The sequence below is a fragment of the Cygnus atratus genome, chromosome 15 (genome assembly GCF_013377495.2).
Source record: "Cygnus atratus isolate AKBS03 ecotype Queensland, Australia chromosome 15, CAtr_DNAZoo_HiC_assembly, whole genome shotgun sequence".
In the NCBI taxonomy this organism is placed as follows: Eukaryota; Metazoa; Chordata; class Aves; order Anseriformes; family Anatidae; genus Cygnus; species Cygnus atratus.
Window position 1 is genome coordinate 6,035,232 of NC_066376.1, and position 26,850 is coordinate 6,062,081.

The 26,850-nt window shown below is 39.0% G+C and overlaps 3 protein-coding genes across 5 annotated transcripts in view; 1 reads left to right on the plus strand and 2 right to left on the minus strand.

Moving 5' to 3' along the window:
* Nucleotides 1-26,850, plus strand: part of C15H7orf50 (chromosome 15 C7orf50 homolog) — a 125,620-nt gene that overhangs the window by 19,738 nt on the left and 79,032 nt on the right. The window lies entirely within an intron of this gene.
* On the minus strand, nt 544-11,153 carry LOC126913493 (uncharacterized). 3 transcript variants are annotated; one of them, XR_007708892.1, is made up of 3 exons: nt 10,893-11,153; nt 2,620-5,880; nt 544-2,098 (listed from the first exon to the last, which is right to left on the minus strand). XR_007708892.1 is itself a non-coding variant. In XM_050713925.1 (2 exons), exon 2 carries the CDS (start codon nt 5,833-5,835, stop codon nt 4,816-4,818), a length of 1,020 nt encoding a protein of 339 aa, XP_050569882.1. In that variant the 5' UTR covers nt 5,836-5,880; nt 10,893-11,153; the 3' UTR covers nt 544-4,815. The 3 variants fall into 3 exon arrangements, 1 of the variants encoding a protein (XP_050569882.1); XR_007708893.1 differs by having other exon boundaries at nt 657-924; XM_050713925.1 differs by having other exon boundaries at nt 544-5,880.
* The window catches only part of GPR146 (G protein-coupled receptor 146), a 49,260-nt gene continuing 43,940 nt past the window's right edge, over nt 21,531-26,850 (minus strand). Inside the window, exon 3 of the mRNA XM_035549215.2 lies at nt 21,531-23,477. Coding sequence (XP_035405108.1) covers nt 22,432-23,433 — 1,002 coding nt within the window. The 5' untranslated portion in view covers nt 23,434-23,477 and the 3' untranslated portion in view covers nt 21,531-22,431. The remainder of the gene's footprint in view (nt 23,478-26,850) is intronic.

A 26,850-nucleotide genomic window follows, 5' to 3' on the forward strand; every position in this document is an offset into this window, starting at 1 on the left:
ATTAGGCCTGTAGGATTTAAGAGCTGTTAAATTCTGCCAGAAGTGCAGAAGAACATGGGTTGGACTAAAGCTGTTGATTCCGGGAGAGACTAGGTCAGAGCAGGGATGTAGAAAGCTGGAAGAAAAGTAAGGTACTGTATTGCATGAAAGAGGAAAGAAGTATCATTTAAAATTATGTCGGAGTGCTTTACGGTGTAATACAACTATGTGCAGAAGAAAAAAGATTGGTATCAGTATCTCTGGTGAAATTATCTCCAGAGGACATATGAATGCTGTTGTAATGTTCTTTAAGTTGTACAAGTGGATTGATCTCCACCACATCTTTCTGCTAGCATGGATACTAACTCAGACCTTTCTCAACTACTGAATGAGGTCTTCTGCCTGGGCCTGTGGCACTCTCCTAGAGCACCCTGGTATTTAATCCTGGCCTCTCTCAGTAACTCTCCCTGTCTTGCAAATAATCAAGCTTAGCTTGAGTTTGAACAAGTAATTGTGTTCTGTGCCTGCAGAAAACCTTGGATAGAGTGTATTTTTTTTTTGTTTAGCCTTTTCAGTTGCCAGTAATTCTGAGAATGCATTTTTCTTACTAAAAATAATTTTTAAAATTTCAGCCTTTTCTTTGCAGGGACACCACCTGTACCCATTCAAGCTATTTTGGTAAAACCTTTTTATTTTTCTTAAAGCGTATACTGCAAAACACTTTGGGGGCGGGGGAGGCACCCAAATTTTATGAAATTGGACCAGAAAGCATTGTAAAGTGAAGGACGATTCATCATAGGACTTAGTCTCTGTCCAGATGTGGTAAATAAAACTCACAAAGCAGCAATCCTTTCTGACTCTGGTAGCCGAGTCTGGCAGTCCCTTGCTGGACACTTCACCTCTCTAGTTGCCCAGATGAAAGGGTCACTGCGGTTGCAGTTGTCACTGCTCCAAGATGACAGAATAAGAATTACAGTACCAAGGAAGCAAAACACATTCTTTCATACCCATCATTTAGTGAATCAATTTGTTGTGCAACATACATAGGTTAAATATTGTATAGCATATTTGTTTTGACTAAATTGCCTGAGTTTTCACTCTACTCCAAATCTGTAACTACCTCAAAAACAAGATAAATAATGCTGCAGCCCTTTCCAGGTCTGTAAGTTAGAAATTTGAATGCTCCTGAGGCTAGACTTAATAATACACATAGGGGTATAGCAGATAAAGTTATGATTCAAGTGCAAATCCAGTCTCTCTTCAGATCAGATGTTGTTTTGCAATGGGATCAGATCAGATTTGAGCCAGCTGGTTCAGCAAAGATGAGTCTTTAGTCTCTACATGTTCCTTTCCAGAAGACATTACCAATTCAGAAATTCAATGCTTAAATTTCACCAGTCTGCTCATTTCTCTTATTTTTCTGAACGGAAGTTTTTTTTTTCAAATGAGCCAGTCTTAGATACAAATGTTACTGGTACAGAAATAAAATACTCTTATTTGACTTTTCCGGTATATGGCATTAGTTAATTTTGATAGCATGCCTGTAAAAAACACATGCTCTATTTCTTCAGAACATACTGGTCAAACCTAAGTGAAGCCTGGAAGAAGGTGTTCAACAAAGTTGTTGCTGGTATAGATGGAAAAAAATATGAGCGGTCAGATCTTATTTTGTTCTTAGAAAATACATTTCAAGTTGTTAATAATTTTAAAATAATTACTTTTAATCTTACTTAAAGCTGCTCTTTTCTTTTACCTCAAATATGACCATTTTATAAAGCTTTTTTGGGATTCCTTCTGTCCCTTTCATACTGCACATAGAGGTGTTTGCCCTCATATTCTGGTTGAATCAAAGTCAATCTTCTCTAGGACTACGTGTTCATTGTCCTGAATTTTAATGGAAATTGTGCAACTTTATCAAGAATTATAGCAATACATAAATGTTTTGTAAAATCAGTTATATTCATAACAGTTTGGATTATTGTTACATGTTTCCACCTCTACTCTCCTGATTACCTTTGTTTTCTCCTGTTAAGTTGGTCTTTTCATTGTATGTAGAGATTTTTTTATGACAATATAACCTGCCATCCAGAAAGGACTCTGTTTGTCTCCATGACAGGAGCTATTGATAGGAAAGAGACCAGAGAGCATTGGTTCATGTTACACAGATAACAGCCAGAAGCTACACCCAGGAACACTCACAGATTTACAGCGTAGTTCATTCTTGACAAGACATCATCTTTCCCAAGCCTTAGATCTGACAGTAGGTCCCTACAGCTTCTAGTTCTCCAAGACCTGGGGTATGGTTCTGGTTTAGATCTATACCATACTGGAGTTTCATCACGCGTGCTACCTGTGCTGAACCTTCAGGCTCCTACAGGTGCATTGTTGGGATTTGCTCACCGTTAGACCAGTTCCCAGGTCCCAGCCAGTGTTATCTAACGAGGTCCTACGTATTTTCCAACTTCACTTTCAGGCACCTTTAACAGTAACCCAGGACTTGGAAACAATACAATATTTATTCTTTCATCCTCAAATATAAAATATATGGAAGCAGTAAATAAAGTAGATTTCTTTGTGCATAATTCACATGCTAGAAAATAGCCTACTTAGCCATGAAACTGATATTTTCCATCAGCTTACATCTTTTGACATGCTCTGTCACTCAGTCTGTGGGCTTGCTTTGCTGACGTGCTGCTCTAACAACTCCTCTCTTCAAGCTTCTTTCTGCAGGGCTGGTGTTTGGTCCATGTTCTTTTATCTCCCTCTTCTCAGGTGTGAAATGAAACCTGATGCCAGCTGAGAAGTCCTTGCACAGCTATGAAGTTGACTCTTGTATTTGAAGAGATGGTTCTTATCTACGCATTTCCTTTCTGACCAGGTTCTAATAATGGTCTAATATGGAGCGTTCCTTAGTTATCCATCTGTTCGTGCTGGCAGCAGAACAAAATTGAACGGGAAAACAGACTGACAATGCAATGCAGACATTTCACCAGTTAATTTGTACATCTTGCAGAAACATTGGTCCTTATGGTCATAGTTACACTATTGCCCTCTGTTTTCGCGTGATAGTCACCATCCATAAATTTCTGGACTCAAATATCTAAAACTAGATCCATATATACACCGTATCATTATGGGGTAAATGTCCTTTAGTCTTCCGTTTACCCACCTGGCTGTTTTGCAGGTGTTCCTCTTGGTAGACCAGTGCCCACTGACGTGTATCTCAGGCAGCCCATGCCAGTTCGTACTGACTGCACACAAACCTGGACCCCATCAAGAAGGCTTTCCAAAGCACACAATTGCTATAAAAGCTCTCACTTCCTTTAGCATCCAGGTGACATGCTTAATCAAGTATATTCTTGTCCTCTTGAATGCTATACAAAGGTATGCATTTTAAACATCAGTGTTTTTTTTCTTTAGGAAAAAAATCACCAAAAAACCACCTTCAGGTCACTCAAGCCTTGCTCATCACATCACTGTGCTTTTTTTTTTTTTAACATGCAATCCAAGTCTACATCTGTATCCAAGATCTAGCACAATTTTGTGCCTTCCCTGTCATTTATGTTCTCTCCTCCTCCATGAAAAGAAAAGCTGAAACTGAAGCCAAGTGTCTAAGATGGCCCCTGGCCAATTTGGATCACAAACAACATGCTCAAAGCCAGCATTTAAAACTTTGCACCTAAGTCTCAGCCCACACTGGCAACTGCTTCTGGAGGGCTACATCTGAACACCAAAACTGCAGCAGCTGTTTTATTCTCAGATTTGGATTTTTTTTCACCACTTTGCACCATTGACCTGTAAATTCTAATGTAAATGTATAATGTTCGTATCTTGTCTTCATCAGAGCCTTGATTTGTGTCTAGATCTGGGGTTCTGCTTTTGTTTGCCTTTTTAAAAGCAGTTCTACTGTTCTGGGCCTGGCTTTTCTCATTTTTTAGTTAGGATATTATTGAATGTGACTCTTCAAGGCATTCGACCTTACACTTCTGAATGAACTCATCAAGAATGGCTTAAATCAATAATTGCTTAAAGTCTTTATGCAAAGTTGAAGCTGAGTGTACTTTAACAAAAAGCTTTCATTCTTGCACAAAGTTTTAATTAGCCATCCTGTCGATCTTTCCAGTTCAGTGCCTCAGAAAAGACCCGAAGCTGTTCTTTATGGACCAGCGTTTCCATTAATTTGAGTGTGGGTTTTTTTGGCACAATAATTCAGATAAAAACCTTGAGGGTTCCAACAAACACGGAAGAGGAAAATGGAAAAAGGAAGGAATGCTCAATCTTGTGTCTGCATGTGTATATAACCCAAGCAAGCAGTGATATTTACAGTATCGCAAACTATTTCAGGATTATAATGGACTCAAACCATACTTCCCTGGTGTTGCTACTGGAATTAACCGGTGTTAAAAAATAAAGAGTAGTTTGTAGGGCAAGAAATCCCAGTCCAAGGAGGAAGCACACCTGAGAAAATGCTTTGGCTGCAGATTTTTACCTTTGTTCAAAGTTGCCTTTGGTTATGTTTTTGGTTGCATCTTTATCAAGGCATCAGTGCTATTACAAAAGCAGACTTGTATGGCAACAGTACTTTTCCTTCTGTTCACCTTTGAAGTAACACTCGCAGAATGTAGGAGATTAAAAAACATTTATATGGACAAAAAAACCCCATAGCTATCCCTACATGCCTTCTCAGAGATAACTGCAAATACTAGGCTAAAGATATTTTTCCTCTGCTGCTGCTAGCTATAAGATAGTCCAAGTTTGGGGTCTAAAGAAGGACCAGTTGTCCTTCATGAAGAAGAAGGAAAAAAAGTAGATTGACAGTTCTTAGAACAGCAAGTATTACTGAGGTGTTCTTTCAGGGGTTGTAGACACTACTGGTATTTCAAGGTGATTGTGGGTGGTGTTTCTCCTTTGGCAGTTGTGTATGACTTCAAGTATTCTGTCCTTGCATGGTTTATGAAAACAAAGTATAAATACCAAATTAGCACAGTTCTCAGAGAACAATACTATTTCTGCAATATTCATCATGAGCTCATTTTTTGGAGTTCCAGTGCTCTTCTGTAATTTTAACGTTGTCCTGAAGAGAATCATAACGTTATAAAATAGATGGCATATAAGTATCATTATGCTAATAATGAACACAGCGGCGTAAGTACGAATGTACTGCCGTAAGTCTTGAGCTTCAGCAGGTGCTTTTTTAGCAAAAAGGATGGTAAAAGAGAGTATCTGAAGAAATGCCGGGATTCCAAATCCAAAGGTGAATTTAATGATCTCGTACTCAGGCCATGCAAATAATGGGTCAGACTGGCACTCTGTTTCCACGTGGTAGTTATCCGTGCCAACCAGTACTGCTTCGGTCAGTGACAAACAGAAGGCGTATATAAGTACGAATGCTACACACGATATGGGATTTTGGGTTGCTTTGCTGAGAGCAGTCCTTGGCAGAAATCTCTTGAGTAATAGTATGAGAAGTATGAAAATCAGAACATACTGAGAATTGAAATAACTGAAGTTGAAAAAAAATGACAGAACGCTACATGCAAGGTGGGTTGCTTTTAAGTAGTCAGGTCTAGGAATGACCGTAAATGACAAAAAAATCATTATGATGTTGCTGATGGTGAAGTGCAGAAGCAGTAAGTCTAATTGTTCCTTGCTTTTGTGTTGTAAATAATTCTTTATGAAAATGATCAAAATGCATATGCCAGATATTAATCCCGTGGGCACAAAAAAGGCGATGTAGCAGTGCATGAGTCTTGAAATGATGTTCTGAGATGCTATGAACGCTTCGATTTCTTCTGGGGAGGTGGAAGCAAAGTTCTTGCTCGGGTAGCTGAGCCATGTCGTGTTGTGAGAAGCCATCCCTCCTGCTGTACCCCGCTCGTCTGCGTGTAACCAAGTTTGGAACTGAAATGGAAAAGGAAGGAGAAACAGGTTTTAAAGTACAGTTTGTGTTGTCTCTGATTCGTTGCGTCAAATACTTTGTGTGGTCAGGAGGGTTTATTTAGAATAAATGCAGTGCTTATTTTGAGAGGGGTGAAACCACATCCTTAGGTTCATCTCAACGTGCATGGCATTTGTAGCCAGAGAAATCTGGCAGTTTGTTTTCCATCTGGCTTCTGCCCTCACCACCACCCTCTCCCTCATCCCCACCCAGCGCAGACAGGACTTGGGGTAGCTCCATGCAAACAGGGCCAGCCTTACAGCCTTACTCAGTTTTAGTTTTGCTTCCTTTCTGTTACAGGAAAAAAAAAACCTTTCACAACTGCAGTCTGTTGTACTGAGGAGCCCATGTAAAATTAATGTGGATGTTTAAGGACTGCGATGAAGTAACTGTGCTTTCATACAGAAATGTCTCTATGCATTAATAATGCTATAATTTTAAAAGTAGCTGTTGCATAAAACTGCAGAAAAATATTTTCTGCACACTCAGATTTAAGAAAATGATTACTGGTGCATTATAAGCCTCTTGATAAAGTTTTAGCAAGGAATATTTTTTAGGGCTGAGTTATAAATGCCTGAAAATAGGGAATTTTAAGAGTAGTAGGGATAGGCTTCTAGCTGGAATGACTCAAAGATACATTGATATAATAATTCTGCTACCACATAAATGTTTGGAGGATCCTTTTTAAGCCAAAAAGCCTTGTAGGAAAACATTATGTATACTCAACAAAAACTGAGCGTAATAAATATGGTAAAGAAATTTCCTATACCATCTACATGCACAATTGACATGCTTTCTATAAGAAAATTTCCAAGTAGCTTGTACTGGTGGCTTCAGAAAATAACAGGCTTTTTTTTTTCAGTTATAAAGGAGAAATATTTTAAAACATGACGTAATGAACTGACTATTCCTAATGAGTTTTGAGTATCTGCTTAAGAATGTTCCTTAGTGCTGAAAAAAATTACACACGCGCACTTTTGCAGTGTAAAATACTGTTTTCTGGGAGAATAAAAAACAAGTCCTTTATTCGGAAGGATTTCAATTTTGTGTTAGAGTTGAGTGCTTTTACTTTGTTCTGTTGCATGCAAAGCTGGTCTGTACAAGCACTGTGTGTAGACAGTAAATCTGGCAGAGAGGACTAGAGTTCTCCTTACAGAAGTTTCTATATAGTCACGTTAATAACAAGAATGATATACGTACAGTTGTACTTAATGCACTTTTCCATAAAGGGATTCCAGTGATGTTAACTCTTAACATGGAAGCAACTTTAAATTCGTAAAAGTTCATAAAGATACATGAAAGTTTTTAAGCAGTGTTCATTATAGATAAGTCGGGGTCTTAATACTGTCTGACAGTTCGTTTATGGCTGTTACCTCTGACACTACTTCATATTTCTAATCTCTCCTCAAAATTGGAATTCTAATACTGGTTTTAATTAGAAAAGCTGACTTATCAAAGTGTCTTCGATTAAGTGTATATATATATATAATCTCATATAATTATTTCATTTACATAAAACCACGGGGTTGTTTTGATTTAGCAGTGTTCTTTTTCCCTTTTTAAGGACAGAGTTTTTCCTTTCCAGAGGAGGCTGTTTCTGGGGAGGCTCCACTGTAGGAAAAAGCACCGATGCACACAGGGAAGTTTTGTTACAGGTCCGCTCACAGCAAGGGAAAAGTTGGCTGGGCAGAGCCTGGCAGTGGTCTGAGCTCTCTGCTTGGGTGCGCCACGTAGGAAAGCATCAGTAGGCAAAACTAGCACAAGTCTCTGAAGCAAACTAATAATTAAGAGTCAGCATAGGTTTGAAGTTTAAAAACTGATTGTTATATACAAACAATCTTGAGAAAAATGGGGTGGAAATCTTTTCAAAGATGCCAGGTTTGGGGAGGACATATGGCTTGTTAGTTGAGGAAATTTCTCTTAAATGTTTGCGTTAGAGCTTTTGTTTCTGTTGAGGTTATTTTCACTATGGACCACTAAGAAAACATCATGTTTGTATTAACATGTTCAAACTGAAGAGAGAGGACAACTAAAAAAAAACAAAACACAAAACCTCACAAATCTAGTCGGTTGATTGGCTCCTCGGTGTTTCTTTGTGCTGGTGAATTCCCCTTTCTAAATTTTAATTCCAGAGTATCTCTTTTTGAAAGAAAACCGACTAGTCTGAATTACACTTAATTTTAGTTGGTAGTTTAAGAAGTTCAGAAAGATTTGGATCGTGTCCATGTAGAGTTAGATGCAAAGATTTTGTTTGGTGAACCATGAAATACTGAAGCGCTGGGGAAAAACATCCAGAAAATTTCTTGTTAATCAAGTAGCTGCAATGCTGTCTTACTCCCCTTTGTTCTCTGTGGCTGTGCTTTTTATGCCTATCTGCATAAAAGTGGTCGACTGTGCTACTCGGTCAGCTGCAGCCAAACCTACTTCTCCTGGCCTCCACCTGCTGCTTTGATTTCTTCTGATTTCCTGGAAATCCAAAGACCGTGAACTTCCAGCTTCTACAATTCATCTCTTAAATGCTGAGGAGAAATCTCGTGAGTGAAGCAAACAGTGTAAGTCGAAGTTTAACCTACTGTTGGAAGACATCTGAGGCCTAGTGCCATTCTCAGCTTTGCAGAGGATGTGGCACCTCCTGAGCACCTGCAGCAAGCTTCTCACTGTTACCAGAAGTCAGCAGCCCACACAGTGGTTTCAGAAGGTTAAGGCATATTTACATTTTGAGAAGCTCTTCTCAAAGAGAGTCTCCAGGGTTACCTTCTAGGCCCGTTAACCCTTTTGCAGAACTGAACGTTTCCATTTAGTCCTGGCTCTGTGGAGGTTTCAGTATCTTCTCAACAGCTCTCACCCCATGGGCCAGGTCAGTACACTCAGCACAGGATCTGAGACTAGTGTAGTACCATTCAACTTTTACAGTGGCATAATTGCAAAGGAAGCAAAGGAAGTGGTTTTAGGTTCCACAGGAAATCATGAGGCCTTGCATCAAATTACAAGAAAAACAAGATGCCAACTCTTGTTTAAATTTGTTCAGGATCTGGCCTTGGTACTGATACTGACTTCATTTTTGGCAGAAGCAAGGTATTTTTTATTTTATTTAGCTACTTTTTGTGTGTTTAAGACAAAGTAAGGAGCATTAAACTTCATACAGCATGTTCTTGGAGTTGCAGCTCATTGGGGAGTGGGTTAAACTAAACCAAAGTAATCCATTCAACTTAGAAATAAACATTCACCTGGGGGAGAATAACACTGCAATGATGTGTGTATATTTATAAATGATGTAAGTAGTAAAATTTTGATAGAAGAAAAAATAATAGGTGCAGTGTTTTAAAGGGAACTTCCAGAATATCGCTTTAGGATTATCCACATTAACAAAGTCGTACCAAAGCACCAAGCTGCTGGCGTCTTTGCAGTGTTCGGTCAGTATGTCTATAATGCTTGCTTGCAGTGAAAAAAAGTGTTTATCACAGTGTTTATTCACTCACTGGTCACTGAGACCGACATCAAACCAGCATGTCAAAGCTCTCATGTGTGGAAACTGTGGCAGAACTCGTTTTTTTTCCTGGTTCTCCTCAGGTTAATTAATGGAAATCTGCACTACGCTGTTTGCATCATCTTTCCCTGTATTATCTTACTCCAAAAGCGCATTATCCCTTCTTCACCTCTGCTCCCCCCCACTTTAAATTTAATTGTTTTAATGGACAATCATTTACATATCATTAATCCTTCCCTAACTCCACATGGCCTCACCGGTTACTCTTCAGGTTTTGCCTCTCCCTGGCACAGTTTCCCCACTAATGTCCGATCTGCCTTTGTGTCAGCTGTTGTTGACATGGATGCATTTGATTTTCACTTTCTGAACCACAGCTTGTACATTCTCCTTCACTTCCAACAGATGGAGCTGAGCAAATGAGCACAGCGTTCAGAAGGCAGCTTAAAAATAGCAAGTTGTGAAAAGTCAACTTCTCAGGGTTGAGAGGATCTCATCTGAGGTTTCATTGTTTTGTTGCACACACCCACCCACACCACCCCATCTATTTGATGGTTAATTCTTGCAAATGGAGGGCTTGGTTTCAAGGAAACTTGTTGATTTAAAGTCTAGAAATAAGTGTTTCTAAAACAGGGAGTTTCTGCCTGGCAACCCAAACTCTTCCTCTATAAAAAGCTTGGCAGGGCAGCCCTTCTGCGTTCTGCCACCAGCCTTTAGAAGGAAAAAATTCTTTCATCCACCAATAAAGCAACATATATAATACTTCTTGTGAAACTCGGCTCTTGGTGGGCATGTGCTGCATCACCCTGTGAAAACAATGCAGCAATTTGGTAGGTGGAGGATTAATGCATTCACAAATTTGTCCTTCCTAGGTCTGACAAGCTGGGGGTGGGAGTTGCACTATATGAAAGATTGAAGTCTAAAATACTATATTGATTTTTCTTGTGATGTCACCATGACAAAATTCCTACACTTTGGAAAGTATTTGAGGTTCAAGACTTAAGAAATCCCAATCTCAGCTTCTGAAAGCGATCAGTTTCTGAGAAACTGAAAGCTGCTGTTTTTACTTTTCCAAAATATAAGTGAGTCAGCAATAACCAAACATAATCTTCAAAGTAGCGTTGCTGACGTGTTTCCTGTGCTATGGAATTCTTGCAGTGTGGCCAGGATAATCCAAAATTGTCCGTCTTTTAAGTGACTACTGTTAGGCAGTCGGAGTCTCTGGTCCAGACCACTGAATAGTATTTTATCATCTAGCTGCCATCAGTTCAGTGGGAGTTCTGTATTTACTTGAAAGCAGTCATTAAATTTACTCTATTTAATGCTCAGCTTTATGAGGCTGTTTCCCAGAAACGGTATTTTATTTTGTGTAGTTCCAATCTCACTAAACAAACAAACACTAACAACTTTAAATGACAACTGTAGCATCACAATTTGGTCCTCTTGTGATGAATAAAGCATTGCATATTCAAAGTAATATAAAGCACTTACCTTTTCAAGAAAGTGTTCCACGGATACAACTGGCTGAGATTTTCTCTGTGTAAAGTCAGACGAAATGTAATTATTGTTCGGAGGATATAGCCCTTTATGCAGAAAGCAGCGTGTATGTATTACAATCACTCCTTCAGCTGCTGTAAATAACGGTGAAAACTCCAGGCGCTGGCTGACTACAAAAACACACAGTTCTGCAAAGGAAACAGGAACTGGGCTTAAGTCATTCAAACCATACACGTTGCATGTTTAGCAAACGTATGGCTTCATCATGTGACTCTAAAGTTCAAATTATCCTCTGCAGTGAGATGTTTTAGAACAGAAAAGTAGTGTTTGTCCCAGCCATTTCTAAGTACGTGAGGCCATCCAGTGGTTTTTTGCCTGTTCATGAAGGAATCCTACGCATGCTGCCCAGCCTTTGCAATTACGTGTTTTTTTTAACTATGCTGTTGTAACTACTAGAGGTCTAGAAAGGAAAAGCTAGTTGAATAAATACCAAGCAACCCCCTTACGAAATGAGACAAAAACTTAACACAGAAGCACTCCACGTCAAAATTAAGAGCCCTTATTAAAATCAAGGTAATTTCTATTTTACCATGGGTTCTGGCTCTTGGAATGCTCCCAGTATTGTACACATGCAACAAATTATTTTTCCAGATGCTCTGCAATGACCATGAGGTGTTAAAAGGCAGGATTTTGGGTCTGTAGTATGTTTTGGGTCTGGCACAGCATCAGTCTTATTAGTGACTTTTCAAAAGTGTTCTTAAAACCTCAGATACAAGCACACGCAGCCTTGTTTGGAAAGCAGCGGCTGCATCATGCTTTCTCGTATAAGCACAACCATGGGAAAGCACTTTCTTCTTGTAATCTTTTAATATTAATCAGTGCTTTCTGTCTTCATGGTGTTTTACCTGTTGCACTTTAATGAGCTTTATTGATAAACATGTGAAAAGAGCCCAAATGCTTCAATGAAATGAAATTAAACAAATATACTTGAGTCTAGATTTCAGATTCCAGCATTGCAGGTTGCCTGGAGAAAATATGTCAGCACTAGGTGTACATTTCTGCCCAAAGGCAGGTATTACTGCTCCAAACACTTCTTGGAAACTAGAGAAACAAGTGCATGGCTGGTCGTGGGTTGCAGCAGCGGCACAGAGATGTTTTAGCTTTCAGATAAAAGGTTCAAGTTTCCAAAACAGCTCTTCAGTAGTTCAGTGGGGCTCTGTGAAACGCGGTTTCCAAAGAGCTTACACGTTATTCCGAATACCCCGACTCCCAAGTTGGTTTTGGTTTTGATCATCTTAGCATAGTTGTTTGTTAGACTGAGTGGGTCGTTTCCCTTTCATTTGTAATAGTTCCTCCAAATTGCTACTGAAAAGCCTGAAGCTGGCTGTATGGTATACCTGTTGGGTATATGGCATTTGGGTTTGAGGCGCACCCAAATCCTGGTTCCTTTTGTTGCTGTCAGTTTTATACAGTTAACAAGGACAAAGAAAAAATGCATTAAGCATGCAAGTCAGGCAAATATTTTTTTACTGTTGATTTTCCATGAAAGATGCAAATTTGAAATGTCACCTTATTCTTTCTAGGACTTGGCTGTGTGGAGAACACACTGAACTATGTAAATAACCAACCTATTGTTCTGGAAATAGCAAGAAAATTTCAGAAAGTATTTGGTCCTTGTCTGGAGGGTACTAAATTGACTTTTTAGGCTCCAGAACAGATCGTGTGCTTATGCTGAACAGTTTTGGCATCACTTTGTTGCTGCTTTCCACTGAAGTGTGCTGGATGGGCATGTGATTGATCTCCTCTGTTTGGCTCAATTTTTGGCTGAGGGCCACCAGTGACCAGCTGGGGTTTGTACTTTCTGAGGGTTGCACTGGGTGGGTGTACACAAGGATATCTGACTGCACCTTTTGGGGTTATTAGTAAAATACAGGAGAATCAATGTCTACACCAAAATTTTCAGGATTATTCAAACTACCCTTCATAAAGGTTTAAATTATTCAGAGTTAATTAGCAGTCAGTGAACAAGGAGTAACTCAAGTGAAGATAAGCCCTAACACATCAGTGTTAAGACTGCATTTCCTGTTTTTCAGTAACTGCTTTTCTGACAAGGCTCACTGTAGTAAAAGAGAAGCTTAAAGGAAGGTTGTCCTCTAGCAAGAAAAAAAAAAAATATAGAATCAGAAAAACAAAAACAGGAAAGTTATTTCTTACACCTCCCATCTTAAAAAAAATAAAAATGGAGAGCTTCCATCTTGAAAATTGTGTTCACATTTACAAACATTTTTCTGTACCTTGAAACCTGTATTAAGTGTTATTACTCAGGTTTATTTAGAACGAAGAATCTTATCGTACTTTGAATTGGGAGCAAGTAGCACGTTACAATTTCAGGATGTGTGGATAGATTCAGAAAATACCTGTGTTTTACTGGTGGAGGACTACTGAGAAATACATTCTTCCAAGTTGATGAAATAAAAGGAAAGCTGTAGGAGAAACAGAGTTCAGAAAATCAAGGTTTCCCAGTTCCATATTCTTTATTCTGTTTAGACCATGCTGATAGGCATCTTAACAGTGTGTTTTAGCAGCAGCTCACTGTGCAGTTATTTTCACAGTTGATGCATTACTAAAAGAAAAGCAAGATACTGCTGTTGTGAGATCAGCTGTGTCCTTCCTTAAACAATAAAACAGTTCAGTTTGCTTAAACGATCACAGGGCGCAAGTCATGAGAGCAGTGGAAAAACAAAGTAGTGTTTAGCTGTATAAACTTCATCAAGCTGCAAAACAAAGTGGCTATGACAGTATTTAAGGATTGGCCAATAACATCCACAATTCCAAGAGCCACCTGTAGTGTGCTGCTCTTGGCAAAAGTCTTATTTGTTTTTTGACCCATCTTATTGGTCCTATGGCAAAATAAATGTATCTGGTACTGGGTGGATGATGATCTTGTAAAGAAAGCAGATGCGAGCTGCTTTTCTTTTCACCAGAACCTCACTGTTTCTCTTACTCGTCCTGCATAACCAATGTCTTTAGCAGGGTACGGATCCCTGATGGTAGGTTTAATTTGAAGTGGAGTCGCTTTCTCTCATATATGTATGCCAGATGAGAAACTTATCTGTGTTCTTTAACAGGCACAGTCCAATGCTACTGACTTGTGAGACACTGAAACACGGAGGTTTCAGTCTGAGCATCCTCTGGAGTAATGCACATCCCTCCAGTTAAGTGCTATGGAGATGCCAATGTGAGGCACTTTTTGATGTAGGGTTATTAAGGCAAGTGTCCCCTGTAGTGCAGGAGTGTTTTGGAGTACTCAGTGGCTGTCACTGCCTGCTCCCAGTGCTCTGTGATGAAAAGCAATTGGCGTGTTACTGGAATTTCAAATTGAGAAATAGTCAACGTTTATTCCCAGAGGTACTTTTCATAAACCACTGTGTATTTCCATCTGAATTTTTCCTCTAGTGTAATTATCTAACAAAAAAATAACTGGTGTGGGATATTAGCCGCAGAGCTTGGGTGGTTAGAGGTGCCTTGATGCTGTATTCAAAGGCTGAGGTTGCAGATTAGAAGCTTCTCTTGGTTGCATTTTAGTACCTTAGGGCTTCGTGTATCAATGCAGTTACTCAAGATTCCCGGAGAGGGAAAGAAAACACCAAATCACTTCTTTTTTTTTTTTTTTTGAGCACCTATTATAAGTCTTCTGTTATAGTGATGCACAATTGACAGTCACTCTGTGTAACTGTACTTGTGAAATGCTTTGCTTTTCATTTGAATGGATGTTTTGTCTTTTGCTACTTGACAACAAGCAAATTTGTGTCCTTGATTAAAGGAGTATGGAACTTTGGGCCTTTCAGATAAAACATCAAAACAAAACACCAAGGAAGTTTGTGCACAAAAGCAGGAATTGATGGTTTGAAAAGTTAATGTAATTTTGCTTATAGACGAATTTTAGAATCAGTTGGCCTATGTGAATTTGTAAAATCTGATCCTTTTACTGGCTCTGCTTGAACTGTCTGCTTGTATGGGGTTAAAAAAGCACAGGCTGGAGATGTGGATACATAAGCAGTGGTATTAATAATTAGCTATGCCTCAGAGGCTGGTCAATCAACATTTCTTCCTTTTATTCTAGAAAAGCCATGCTCTGTGCTGTGTGATTGCTGCCTCAGGATTGCTCGCCCGTCATTTGCCATTAGTGATTTTATATTGGCTTATCTGGGCATTGTTTGTAATGTAAGCTGTTTTATAAATAGTATTTTATTATTATTACTACACAGTAATGATTCCATTATTCCTTGGTATGGGTAGATCCCCTAGATACCTCACCTATGAGAGCTCAAAAATGGCTGTATTTCCAAATAATACCCTAATAAAGGGTGGAAAAAAATTCTTTCCTAATGGTAACTTTTATAAAAGAGCTGGGCTTTGCGTAACGCTGCAGGTGCTAGAATGATTATTTAATTGTACATAGGTTGACCTGAAAAAATTCAGAAACTTCTGTATTAATTATGTATGAAATCTATTTCATTGCAAACTAGTGAAACCATAACTTAATTAGAAAGAATTACAATGCTCTGGAGCTGAATGGGAATGGCACTTCCTTTGATCTCCGAGCATCTTGTCAACCACAATGACTAGTACCAGATGTTTCACAAAAAGTACAAGAAACATATGCTTTTTTTTATAAATATTTCTTTCTTGTGAATAATCAGACTTAATAGTCTGGTTAAAAGCCTTCTGTTAGCTTCAAAAGTAAAGTTAACCATTGTTGAGGTTTCTTGCAACAGAATTTTCTCTTATGTACTTCATCCTCACAGCAGCGTTTGCTGTAGAAGCTGTGTTTAATTTTGCTTCTTTTGATATGTGCTTGCGGACAAAACCAGCTAGTACATATTTGTGTTTAACCAGAAGTTGGAACGGATTTTTTTTTCCAATGATTAACTTAAATCCTTTTAATGGTTTTACACATCTTATTGCTGTTGTGAGCTGCAAGAGTGTTCTGCTAGTGACCACCAGATGGAGTTTCTAAAACAGTTTTGAGAACCTGATCCCAGAATTAATATCAAAAAGCTTTTAAAGTTTTTTGGAGATGAGTTAGAAAACAATTTTGGAAATTCTACCAACTTCAAGATAAATTTTAGCTTAAATTTACAAATGTAGATGCAAAAGTAAGACTTTTCAGTAGGTTTTTTTTTATATATATACATATATATGTAATTAGAAATGCACAGACTAACATACAAGTGATAAATAGAAAACCTCCTACTGGTATCAGTGGGATCTGTGGTAAAAACACTTTAATTTAGGGGATTAATTATGTGTTTTTGAAGGTTTAGTTAAGATGGAGTTGAGAATTTGTATTTTGATAGCAGAATTATTCCTCCTGTTGGCTCTGGGTATCCTTACAGGTACATTTTCTGCAGCATGGCTCCAATTGTAAACCTGTTCCTCTTCCTGTTAGTCCTCTTGCCAGGCCTCTGAAACAGAAGTGTATACGCTCTTGCTTATTTATATCTTCATATAATGCGTCATCAACTACTTAATAACTGGAAAGAGAATCCATATCATCTAGTTTAAAAATTTGTTTGTTTTACAAAGCTTTTGGTAGTAAGGTTTTTTTTTTTCCTTTTTTTCTTCTCTCTCTCTTTTTTTTGGTAGACATTTGTATATTTAATCGTAAATGCTCTGATAAGAATCTGGTATTTTAAAAAATCTTTTCCTGTCATGGTTTGTAACAATACAAGAACTATCCACCGTAGACAGTAAGTAGCTTTGACTATTTTTGTAAATGTACTTAAAAGTGCCAGTTCTTTAGAAGGGAGGAATATAAGGAAATCACGCAGACTTCCCAGGTAAGGAAAAGACGTGGTGGGAAGAAGGTGGAATGACAACAGAGATAATAAATCCACTGCTCTCCTGATGGGAAAAGAATGTATTCAGAATACGTCCAAGTGTTTTGATGTATGATGGAAAGTTAAAGGAAATACAACAGAGGAAACATTTCACACTTCAGTTTTGTTGCCATGGCAGTCTGTACAGCTGTTTTTGTACATTTAGTTTGCTTTCGCTTGGAAAAAGTCTTGCATGATATAGTTAAGAAATACACAAGGTTTCGCTCACCAAAAGCTGTAAAAATTAATCTTAGAGCATATGTTTCAGATTCATCAGTGTGTTGAGTGCCTTACAGCTGCAGAAACAGGCAAAAGTCAGTCCTTCTTGAAGTTCCGAGTTAGCAGAAGAACTGAGAGTGGCACGTAGCCAGGTTCTGCCTTTGTTTTCTGTTTCCCAAACTGTGCCATTGCAGTATAAAGCTCATGAGAAGGTCTCCAGCCTGGCCACTCTCCTGCTTTTACTTCTAATGAGCATTGGTAAGTGAGTTTTTAGTGAAGTACATATCCACACTACACACAAAAAAAAATCATCAAACCTTTTATGTGTGTTCTTTCCCCTTTTTCTGATACAGGTGTCATATTTGCATGGTATCCTTGGGGCTTCTCTTCCTATTATCTGATAGTTCCTGTGTCTGTTCCAAACTGTAGTTGTCTTCACTGAAATCTCTTTGCATTGACAGAAAAGGGCCGATTCTGATGCCGTGTTGGTCTGGCTGGCCCTAGCGTAACCTGTTGACTCGTTGCTTGTACCCGATCAGCTGAGGTTACTTGCATTTACGTAGTTCATTCACCCTTCTTGAAACTGTAGGCTTGTGAACTTCTCATGGAGCTGCATTCTCATTCAAAACCCTTCCCGTCTATGTTCTATAAAGGGAGTTCTACTAACCAAGATGATAAATACAGCCTGTCTCGTTAGGTGTAATGGTTATATCAGAAAGGTCTGAGTAATGAAGCATCTTAGAAAGTCACTACTCTGTTTAGAGATGCTCTCCAATCAGAGTAATAGAAAGTATTCTTTAAGCCTTTGTATGGACGTAAAGGCATCTTATCTGATACTAGTCTGACTAAGCAATAAAATATTACACGTTCCATTTTCACAGTTAGCATTTTATTTTTCACTGAGACAAGATCCAGAAGTAGTGGCTTGGCCTAAGTTATTTTCTTCAAGGAATGCACCAATAACCATTTTAAATAGTTTGCTTTTACTTGCCATCATCCTATACTTTACAGAAAATTCAAAGGGAGCCAATTAACAACTTTGAAATTGCACCCAAGAAAGTATTTTCATATGTGGGGTAAACTAACTGATCCATGGTGGCTGGTCTCTGGTTATGTGCAGTAATAAATGTATAATGAAGCATATTATCCTCTTAGAGCTAAGTTTTCTTTGGGATGTCAGATGTATCGGTGGTTATATTAAGTTCTTCAGGGAACCAGTTTCTGCAGGGAGCTGATTTCTGACATCTCAATTGTGACAGCAGAGAGAGGAGGAAGCAACAAGGACACGGCCAACATGTGCGTTAGTCACCAGCCCTGTATTTCTGGCACAGATTACTGGCCCATTAGTTGCAGAATTCTTTATATTGAAAAAAGCTGGGGTGTGTGTGCCTTTTTACCTTCATTCACAGCTAACTTCACACTGATGCATAATTAGCTTTTAATGATGTAAAAATTATGACCTAGAAAATCTGATAATTTAACATGCCTGGTTTGACATCCAAGCCATGCAGCTTGTGATCTTGTGATTCAGTGAAGCAGCACAGGTTTAACCTTGTCTACAACAGGCTTTCTATTAAGAAGGCCCCCCCAAAATCACACCTCTTACTGACCAGATAGGCTTTAATATTTTTTATTAAGTCATATGAGCCAGTAGTTTCTTTGTGAAGCTTTGTCTAAAGTCCATTCCTGTAGTTTTTTGATGTAATACGGAAGACCACAGCTCTTTGTTTTAAGTAGAACTAGAAATTTTCTAGTGGTTGGTCACTTTCTTTCCTTAACTGAACATTGTGCCTTCAGAGACCACCTCAGTTTGATTCTCAGATGGAAACTTTGGAAGGCAGGGCCCCTGCTAGGTCAAGCAACATGGACCTGTTTTAAACTGGCTGTGTTAATACTTTCAGCAGAAGCAGAGATGAACATCTTTGTTAGTTCACTGATTTGACTTAATTGGATAGTCAGGAAGAGGGCTATAAGCCATAGATCATCTCAAATATTAAGTTTAATTTTGTGAGAAAATAACACTGTTAATAATGGCACTTAAGTAGTGCTTTTTTCTAATGTACAGTATATACACATGGAAACATACAGTACACCTTACTGTTCAGAGGTTTACATTTAAACGATACACTTTAAGAAATAATTTAATAAATTCTTTGCAAATTCTTTTTACATCAGTAGGCTGATTTTTATCTTGCATATATACAGTATTTTATTCATATTTAATTAAATGCAAAATAGACAAGCCCATATTTACAAAGTTACCAGAAACCGTGGGGTATTGAAATGGAAAAGGACCCATTTTTGAGAACTTTATATGTTAAAGAATTGCCCATAAAAGTTCTTCTATTGTTATGTTACTGTGCATTTCCTTAAGAATTTTAATGTACTTGCACATGTACTGTTTTTATATAAATATTGCAAAGTTTTTGCTTTGTGGGATATTGCTTTTGAAGAGATACCATGTGAGGGCATTGAAATTAAGTTCCGCATTTCCTTACAATAGCAGTTAGTTCCATGGCACAGTTTCTTTGAGGCAACTAATATATCAAATTAACTCTTAAAAATCTGAGTTTGTATCAGTTTTGTTCATTGAATTATAAAACCTGTTTGCCTATATGATTGCCATCACATTTAATATGTTATCAAGGATACACACAAACATTCTCAGCTCTGCTGCAATAAGAAGGATCATTAGAAAAAATCAAAATTGAGGTTTCAAGGGTAAATTATATAAAACTTGTTCTTTCTCCATCTCTTAAGTAGCAGCTTCCATTTTTCTGATCAGTTCCGTTTGTAATGTCAAATCACTGAGTGGAATTTGAGTTGCAGTGACAGAATTTGTCTAGTAGGTAAATGCGAGTGGTGCACAGTCCCAAGTGTAAAGGACCAAGCATGAAAGGCAACAGAGGAGCAAAATGAAAATTAAACAGAATAGCACATTCAGATAGAGAACTGAAAAAGATGAGGAAAAAAAATGAAGAAAGATGATGAGAGACATGATCTGAAACTAGGAATTTAACGCACAGAGAAAGGAACAGAAATAAATGCAACAGTCTGTTAGGCACAGAAAGGAAGGTGTCGTAGGAAAAGGGGGAAATGGAAGCAAGTAAACAGCATACGAGTTAAATGTGCCCCTAGTGCTGCCTGCTCAGCCCCACCGTTCTGGCAGGGTCCCAGTTCCGGGAGCCTCCACTCACACCAGATAAGCCAGTTCCTCCCGGCTGGAATTCGTCTTCCTGCGTAATGGGTCAGAAATTCTTTAACAGCTTTTACGTGAGAGATTTAACGTGGTGCTTTAGGGGTCCCTCGGGTGGGAGGATGAGACGATTTGTTCAACGGTTCCAAGAAAAGGTTTCCGAGGAACTTAGGTGGAAGTGAGTGCTTGAATGCTTAAAGTGAGTGTAGCTCACAATACTTAGAAACTCTCAAGTTAAGGGAAGAAACAAAACAAAAACCCAGTGGTTTCCAAAAAAAAGCCAGTATTGTGTTGGCACATAGTCATAAATCAGTGTGTGAATTGGTCACAGCGATAAGGAAAGGCTTCCTTCCTTGACGTGGTTTTAATCAGCAGGCTAAAGCTATGAAGTAAAGTGGTGTAATTGTGCTGGCTAGCTTTCACGGGGAGACACCACCACCGAAATAAATGACTTACTGTATAGGGTTCTAAGGGTTAAACATTCACTAAGATATGAAATGCTCTTGAAAACTTAAGAGTAATGGAGAGTCTTCCACCACGATGTTGATAACTTAAGGGATGATTGTATATGAATCAGATAAGCAAAGATGGCTATGTGAAGAAATGGCTTGAGTAATGTTGAAAAGAAGGGAGAAGATCTGAAAAGACTGTTCCTCACCTCCCTCCCACGTAAAACTTAAGCATGTCTCCATGCTGATAAATTAGGGCCAATTATGAGATAAGATTGTGCAATGGAAAAGGTTTAATTCTGTTTCTACTCCATGGTTTTTCCATACCAGAGGCTCAACATGCCACAGTTGTTGATTGAAGTCATGTGGAGTAAGCTGTGTTGTGACAGATAAAGTAATGAAATGATTTATTGCAGGGCCAGTGACAAAGATGCCTCGCTGTCCCCAGGCTGGTGGGAGAATATCAATTTAACTTCTACCCCGTGCATTATTAACAACGCAGCAACAGCTACAGGGGCAGCAATTCAGTTTGCTATTGTGAGTAACTTCAGGTTTTTTTTCCTTCAGCAACGTTTGTATTTCTCATGTATTTCATACACTCTGAACTGTAGAATTTGGCAATCTGGATTGGATTTCTTCATCCCCATTGTGAAATACAGAAACTATACTTTTGCTGTGTATTCAAGAATCACATTGGGAGGCAGTCCATTTTTCACAGGTCAGCAAAAAGCTAATCTTGACTGGAATTCATACCTATTACTCCCATTTTAAAATCTTGTAAGTATTGAAGGATTTTGTATGATTTCCAAACTTCCAGTGATGCCCTAGATTAAAGAGATTTCAATTGATTTGTTGCAAACATATCCCTTGAAAATACAAAATGTTAATCATAAACATATTTATTTTTAAGACAATTACTCTTGTTACATGAACATATGTGGACCATAACACTTAGCCAGACATTCTTTACTACTTGAATTTTGATTTAACTTTGTAAACCACCGTGTCCTTCATTTTAATATGTGGGATAAACATCTCTCAGTTCCCCTTGAATTAGTTAATAAATATTTCTTAATTCGTGAAATGTCTTAGGATGCCAACAAAGCACTGGAAGAATAAACAAGGTTTTGTTAATTGTTATATCTAGAAAAAAACTGATTTACTGCACATGTTAAAAACTTAGGTTAGTTTGTGTGAGAATATAATTTCTGAAAATAGTAAATTAGACATCTTTTAGAGGGAATTCAGTGATGGAGAAAGAAATTAAATAATTTAATTTATAATTAACATTTACTATTTGGACATGTATAATTGGATAGTATGATCTTTAGTAAAGATCATTATATCATCTTCATTGAAAAATACTATTTACTTCATCAAGAATAGCACTGTTACTTCTTTGTACAGAAAATAAGGTAATACCTTTTCCTCTACAAGATACAAGGTGCTGTGTATTCAGTCAGTACTTCAATAAACTGCTTAGCGATTTCTTCAGACAGGAATATTAGAACGATGAAGACAGAGCTTACGCTTTGTAACAAGTTCAGTGCACTGAAAATATTAGATGTCACAGGTATTACAGCACATAGGCCAGAGTCTTACAAGATCTCAGCAAATAATTAACTATTTGAAAATTAAGACTGTTTCATTAATCGAAGGCTCCTCCAAGTCTCCTGGTTGGGACTGTCACATCAGTGACTTTGGGTGCCCACACAGCAGTAGCAGTCTGAGTACTAGTATACTGGTATACTACGTCCTGCAGTAACAGCACCGGTGTTTTTTTATACCTATGTCATAACTTGCTGTACCACTGTGCGTTCGTGAGAACACCCTTGATTCCCACAGTGTATCTTTTTAAGCAAACGTCGTAGTTTGTTAGGAAAGTTTTTGTTAATGTATCTGTACAGCAGAGGCATTACAAAGCTGCTTGAGAAAGCCAAGAATTTGGATAAAATCTTGGTAAAATGTAATATTCGACTGTAATTTTCATCTGCAAGTCTTCCTTGTGCATAAGTAAATGTGCTTACCAAAAGGGTAACATAATAGGGTGTCCATAATGTGAACTGTGTACAGACTGTGGCAATCAAAAGCCTGTGCACTGATGGATCTAATCGTCCAGTGTCTTGATCCAGTGGTGTAGCCTCTTTGCGTATTCGCAAGATCAATATAAGTGCATACAGTACTGCGACAGCTGGTACAACATACCCGATAAAAACCATAATGGCATCTGCTGCCTCTTTGTTCTGCATCTTGGAACATTCGATTATTTTAGTGGATACATGATTGCAGACGTAGAATAGAAGAGATGAGAAACTTGTCAGCATGGCTCCACCCCATATGAATCCACAGACGTGCTTGGTGTTGTACACACTTGACATGTAAGTTCTAGGTAGGGCGCGTTCGATGTAGTAGTCCAGACTGAGTAACGTTGTAGAGTACATGGTAACTAAAGATGAGACGTTGAATAAAATAAGCAAGGTAATATAAACTTCGTTGTTAGAATTCCAGATGGCCCATTTTGTATTGGCAAGACCTAGAAGGTACATTGGTGCCAGAGCGTTGATGATGAGACCGGCAATGGCTATGTTGACAAAGTAAACATCTGGCATTGTCATAGTTGCTTTGTTATACAGATTAACCAGGACCAGCAAGCCATTGTAGCAAAGGCTGATGGGGAAACATATAAGGAGGTAGAGTAGGGAAAAGATGGAAAGCACAAGGTGGAAGTCATGGCAGAGATGCTGGTCCTCACTGTTCTTGGTACTGTTTAAGGTTTCACAGCTCCACATAGTGATTTTAGCTTTTGTATCTTCTCTGTTGGTTACCAGCTTTCCTGTAGAGAGAGAAATAGTAAAAGTAGCATTGAAATATTACATTGTAAGTGAAATGGAATGTAATATGAAGAAAACATTTTAAAGATGAAGATCACACAGTTCACATAACTGATCAGTTTAAGTTCAGTGACTGAAATGCCTTTCCATCTTGTTAGTCTGTAAGAAAGTCATCTGTGAAGTGTCAGGTGACTAGTAAATAGATGTACAAAAGTTTTAATTTTTTAAAATGAAATTAGCGGCGAATGAGTCGATACAGGATATTCAACAAAAGTAAACCATAAACTGTACAGCTTTAAAATAAATACTGATGTAATGTATGAGCATAAGTACTTTTAAAAAAGCTATGAAACAGTGCCTTTAATGTATCTAATACTATGTAAAAGTATTTGCTGAAAAATACAAGAGGAACTATAAATCTCAGCAATAAGATGGAGAACAGAGTTCTCTATGGTGTTATGTGGTAAATACAAATAACCTCTCTCTTAGAGAGCTTCCTAAGAGGCACATCCAAGGCAGTATGATGAATATATTTTGTGTCACTGATAAAGCTAACAAAGACTAGAGGAAACTTGGAATTGAGGTGGAGATATTTTTTTTTTAGCAGGTCTGTTTGTATTCAGACTTCTGTAACCATTTAGTTCTGAAAAAAACAATGGACCTCTGTAGTTTAGGGAACCTAATATCGGGGCAGCCTGCCTTTCCAAAAAGGCAAGAATTAGTTATCATTTCCTCTCAAAATAGCTTGAATTCTTTAAAAAGTATGCTAATGTCAGTAGTCATTGTCCAGCTATCTTTGCTTTATCATCAGAAAAGAGATAACATTTTAACTGAAATCAGTAGACTTCTCAAAGCAATCATGAAAAGTCTCTTTCCAAAGCGCAAAAATAAGTAATCTCTAAAATAAAACTGAAAACATTCAAAGCCTTAAAATCATGGGTATTATTCCTGCCAGGACATTTCTGGGACAATGTGGAATTTATGTGGCAGGTGATTTCCCATGTCAAGCGTAGTCTCAGATTGTCAGATATGCAGCATTGTTTGCTCTTTCCTTTCAGCACGTATAGAAAAGCGTAAGTACACATAAATGCATTCTTTCCAGAGAGAGAACAAGATTTAATCAAATCCACAATAAACGTTGTGCAATTACAATGAATGTTACTAGACAACATGCTACACTCAGTGAACCATATGCCTAAATGATACAGTATGGGTTTTGTAAACATAAGATCTTCCACGGTTCCATCTCTCTAGCGCTAATACTTTGACACTTCAGCTGAAGTACAGGATTTGTTCCAGAATCATGTCAGGTTCCATTTTTATTTCCCGCTGCAATTACTTGGTGCGTATTTTTTTTCTAAATACCACAGTCCCTGCCAGATATCAGGCTAAAATGCAGTAATTTTAGCTGGGCAAACACATTTTTATTCTACTGTCATATGCTGCTGGTAAGGGACTTTTGTGGCAGTAGCGCAAGATGCAGTTCCATTGTATTCAAAGCTTTACTTCACCTCTGTGGAAAAACTTACTTTTTTGTTTGTTTTCTCAAATCAATTCTCTAGCTGTAGTATTGCATAGGTGTACAAACTGTCATCATGGTGTCCTTCAATCCTCATACTCTTTTTGATCACTGAAAGCAACCCAGTTTATTTTCAGGAAGAATCTGTTGTTTTTAAATCTTTAAAAAAGGAAAAGACAAGCTGCCTTGCCCAGTTGAAGGTGACCGAAATTACGTCTCATTGAACTGCTATGGCTCGATTCAACCAAAGCAGCAGACTGAAACGAGGTATTGCAAATATATGCATTACAGTGAGTGCAAGGGTGACTAAGCACAGGCACGGATACAATCACGTAATTCCATTATGCAGGTTTATCCTTAAGCACGTAACTTCGATTACTCCAGACTGAATTACATCAGCTGCAGAATACCTGCCTGTGTATTGTCTCCGAAGGAGATCAGCACTCTTTGCTACTAAGCTTTATATTTTACAGAGTGGTGGGATGTCTTGTGTCCCAGTTGTTTGTAGTAATTACCCCTTTTTACCCCAGTCCTCTAACTGCAGGTAAGTTCAATTTTAATGACAGCAGCAGTAGGAGACTTGTCCAACAGTAATGTTACGAAATGGCAGATCTTAACTCAGAAACGGGCAAAAATAAAATCCCTGTTAAAAGTACTTAATGAGGAGACCTTGTTAGAGACTTCTGGATGATGCCAGGCGAAGTACCTACCGCTAACGTCCCTCTAACATCATGTTCACCTGCGCGGGCGCTCAGCCCATGGCTCTGCAGCTCCTGCCACAGAGGCAGCCCCAGCCTCCAGCCCCAGCCTGGCCAAGGCCTCGCCATGCTTCAGGGGCAGGAGCTCTCCAGAAACCCCAACCGAGCGCTTCTGCAGCGCCAGGCACCTTCTCAGCACCGGCGTGGCTGTGTTGCGGAAGCCAGTGCTGCGGTGCTCGTGTTTGTGCTGCCTTCTGACTCAGCCAGCCCCAAACGCTTCCCCCCTCGTTTTGTCTGGGTTTACACTTTTATCATACTGCGAATCAAGGTCAGGACTTGAAACGTGGAACTAAGAGGAAGGCGAGTCCTCCTGCCTGCTGCTCACGGCCCTCTTACCTCCCGCTCCATCTCACGTTCCTCTGTGCCGCGGGACCTGCGGGCGCCCCGTCTGCGATGAGGGGAGCTGGACAAAACGCCTCGGCCTTCTTCTCCTGGGGCACATTGCCTCCCGCCCCACGGCGCGCCGCACGCTGCACTTGTTTTTCCCCCGGTGACTTACTCACAAGTTTGTGCGCCGCCAGGCCCCTCCCTTTCGCTGTTTACAGCCCTTTTTTTCCAGAAGTGAGAGGCCGGGCTGGCAGCCGAGCGAGCTGCTGGGGTGCGCTCAGCCTCGGGGCTTCGCATTCACGGCAGGCGATGCTGGGGCTGCGGCAGCGAGCAGAGCTGGTAGGGGACTGTCGGATGGGGACGTTTGAGGGCCCCTTCCCTGCCACCGACAGCTCTTGGTCAAGAGCATGTGCTTTATTTTTAACCTGTGGTAAGAATATACAGCTTTGAGGTTTCAGTTTTTCAGGTGATACATCCTGAACAGGCAGAGTATTGCGCTAAGAATCGCCCAAGTGCTTGTCCTGCTTACAAAGGTGACTTGTAGAAGGTAGGGAGACGAGTTTCTGGGTGTTTGAATTTTTAAGATTGCTTTGGTGTTGAGAAGAAGGATTAAAATAAGACCGGTCCTCACTTTGTGATGGTGTTAGGGATTCCGCACTGTCTCCTTTTTTTGAGAAGTTGGACAGAGGGTTGTGCCCAGTATTCACGTCACACACAATTAATGATGTATGTTCTCTCCATCCTTAAAATGAAGCATGTCCATGCTTGAGT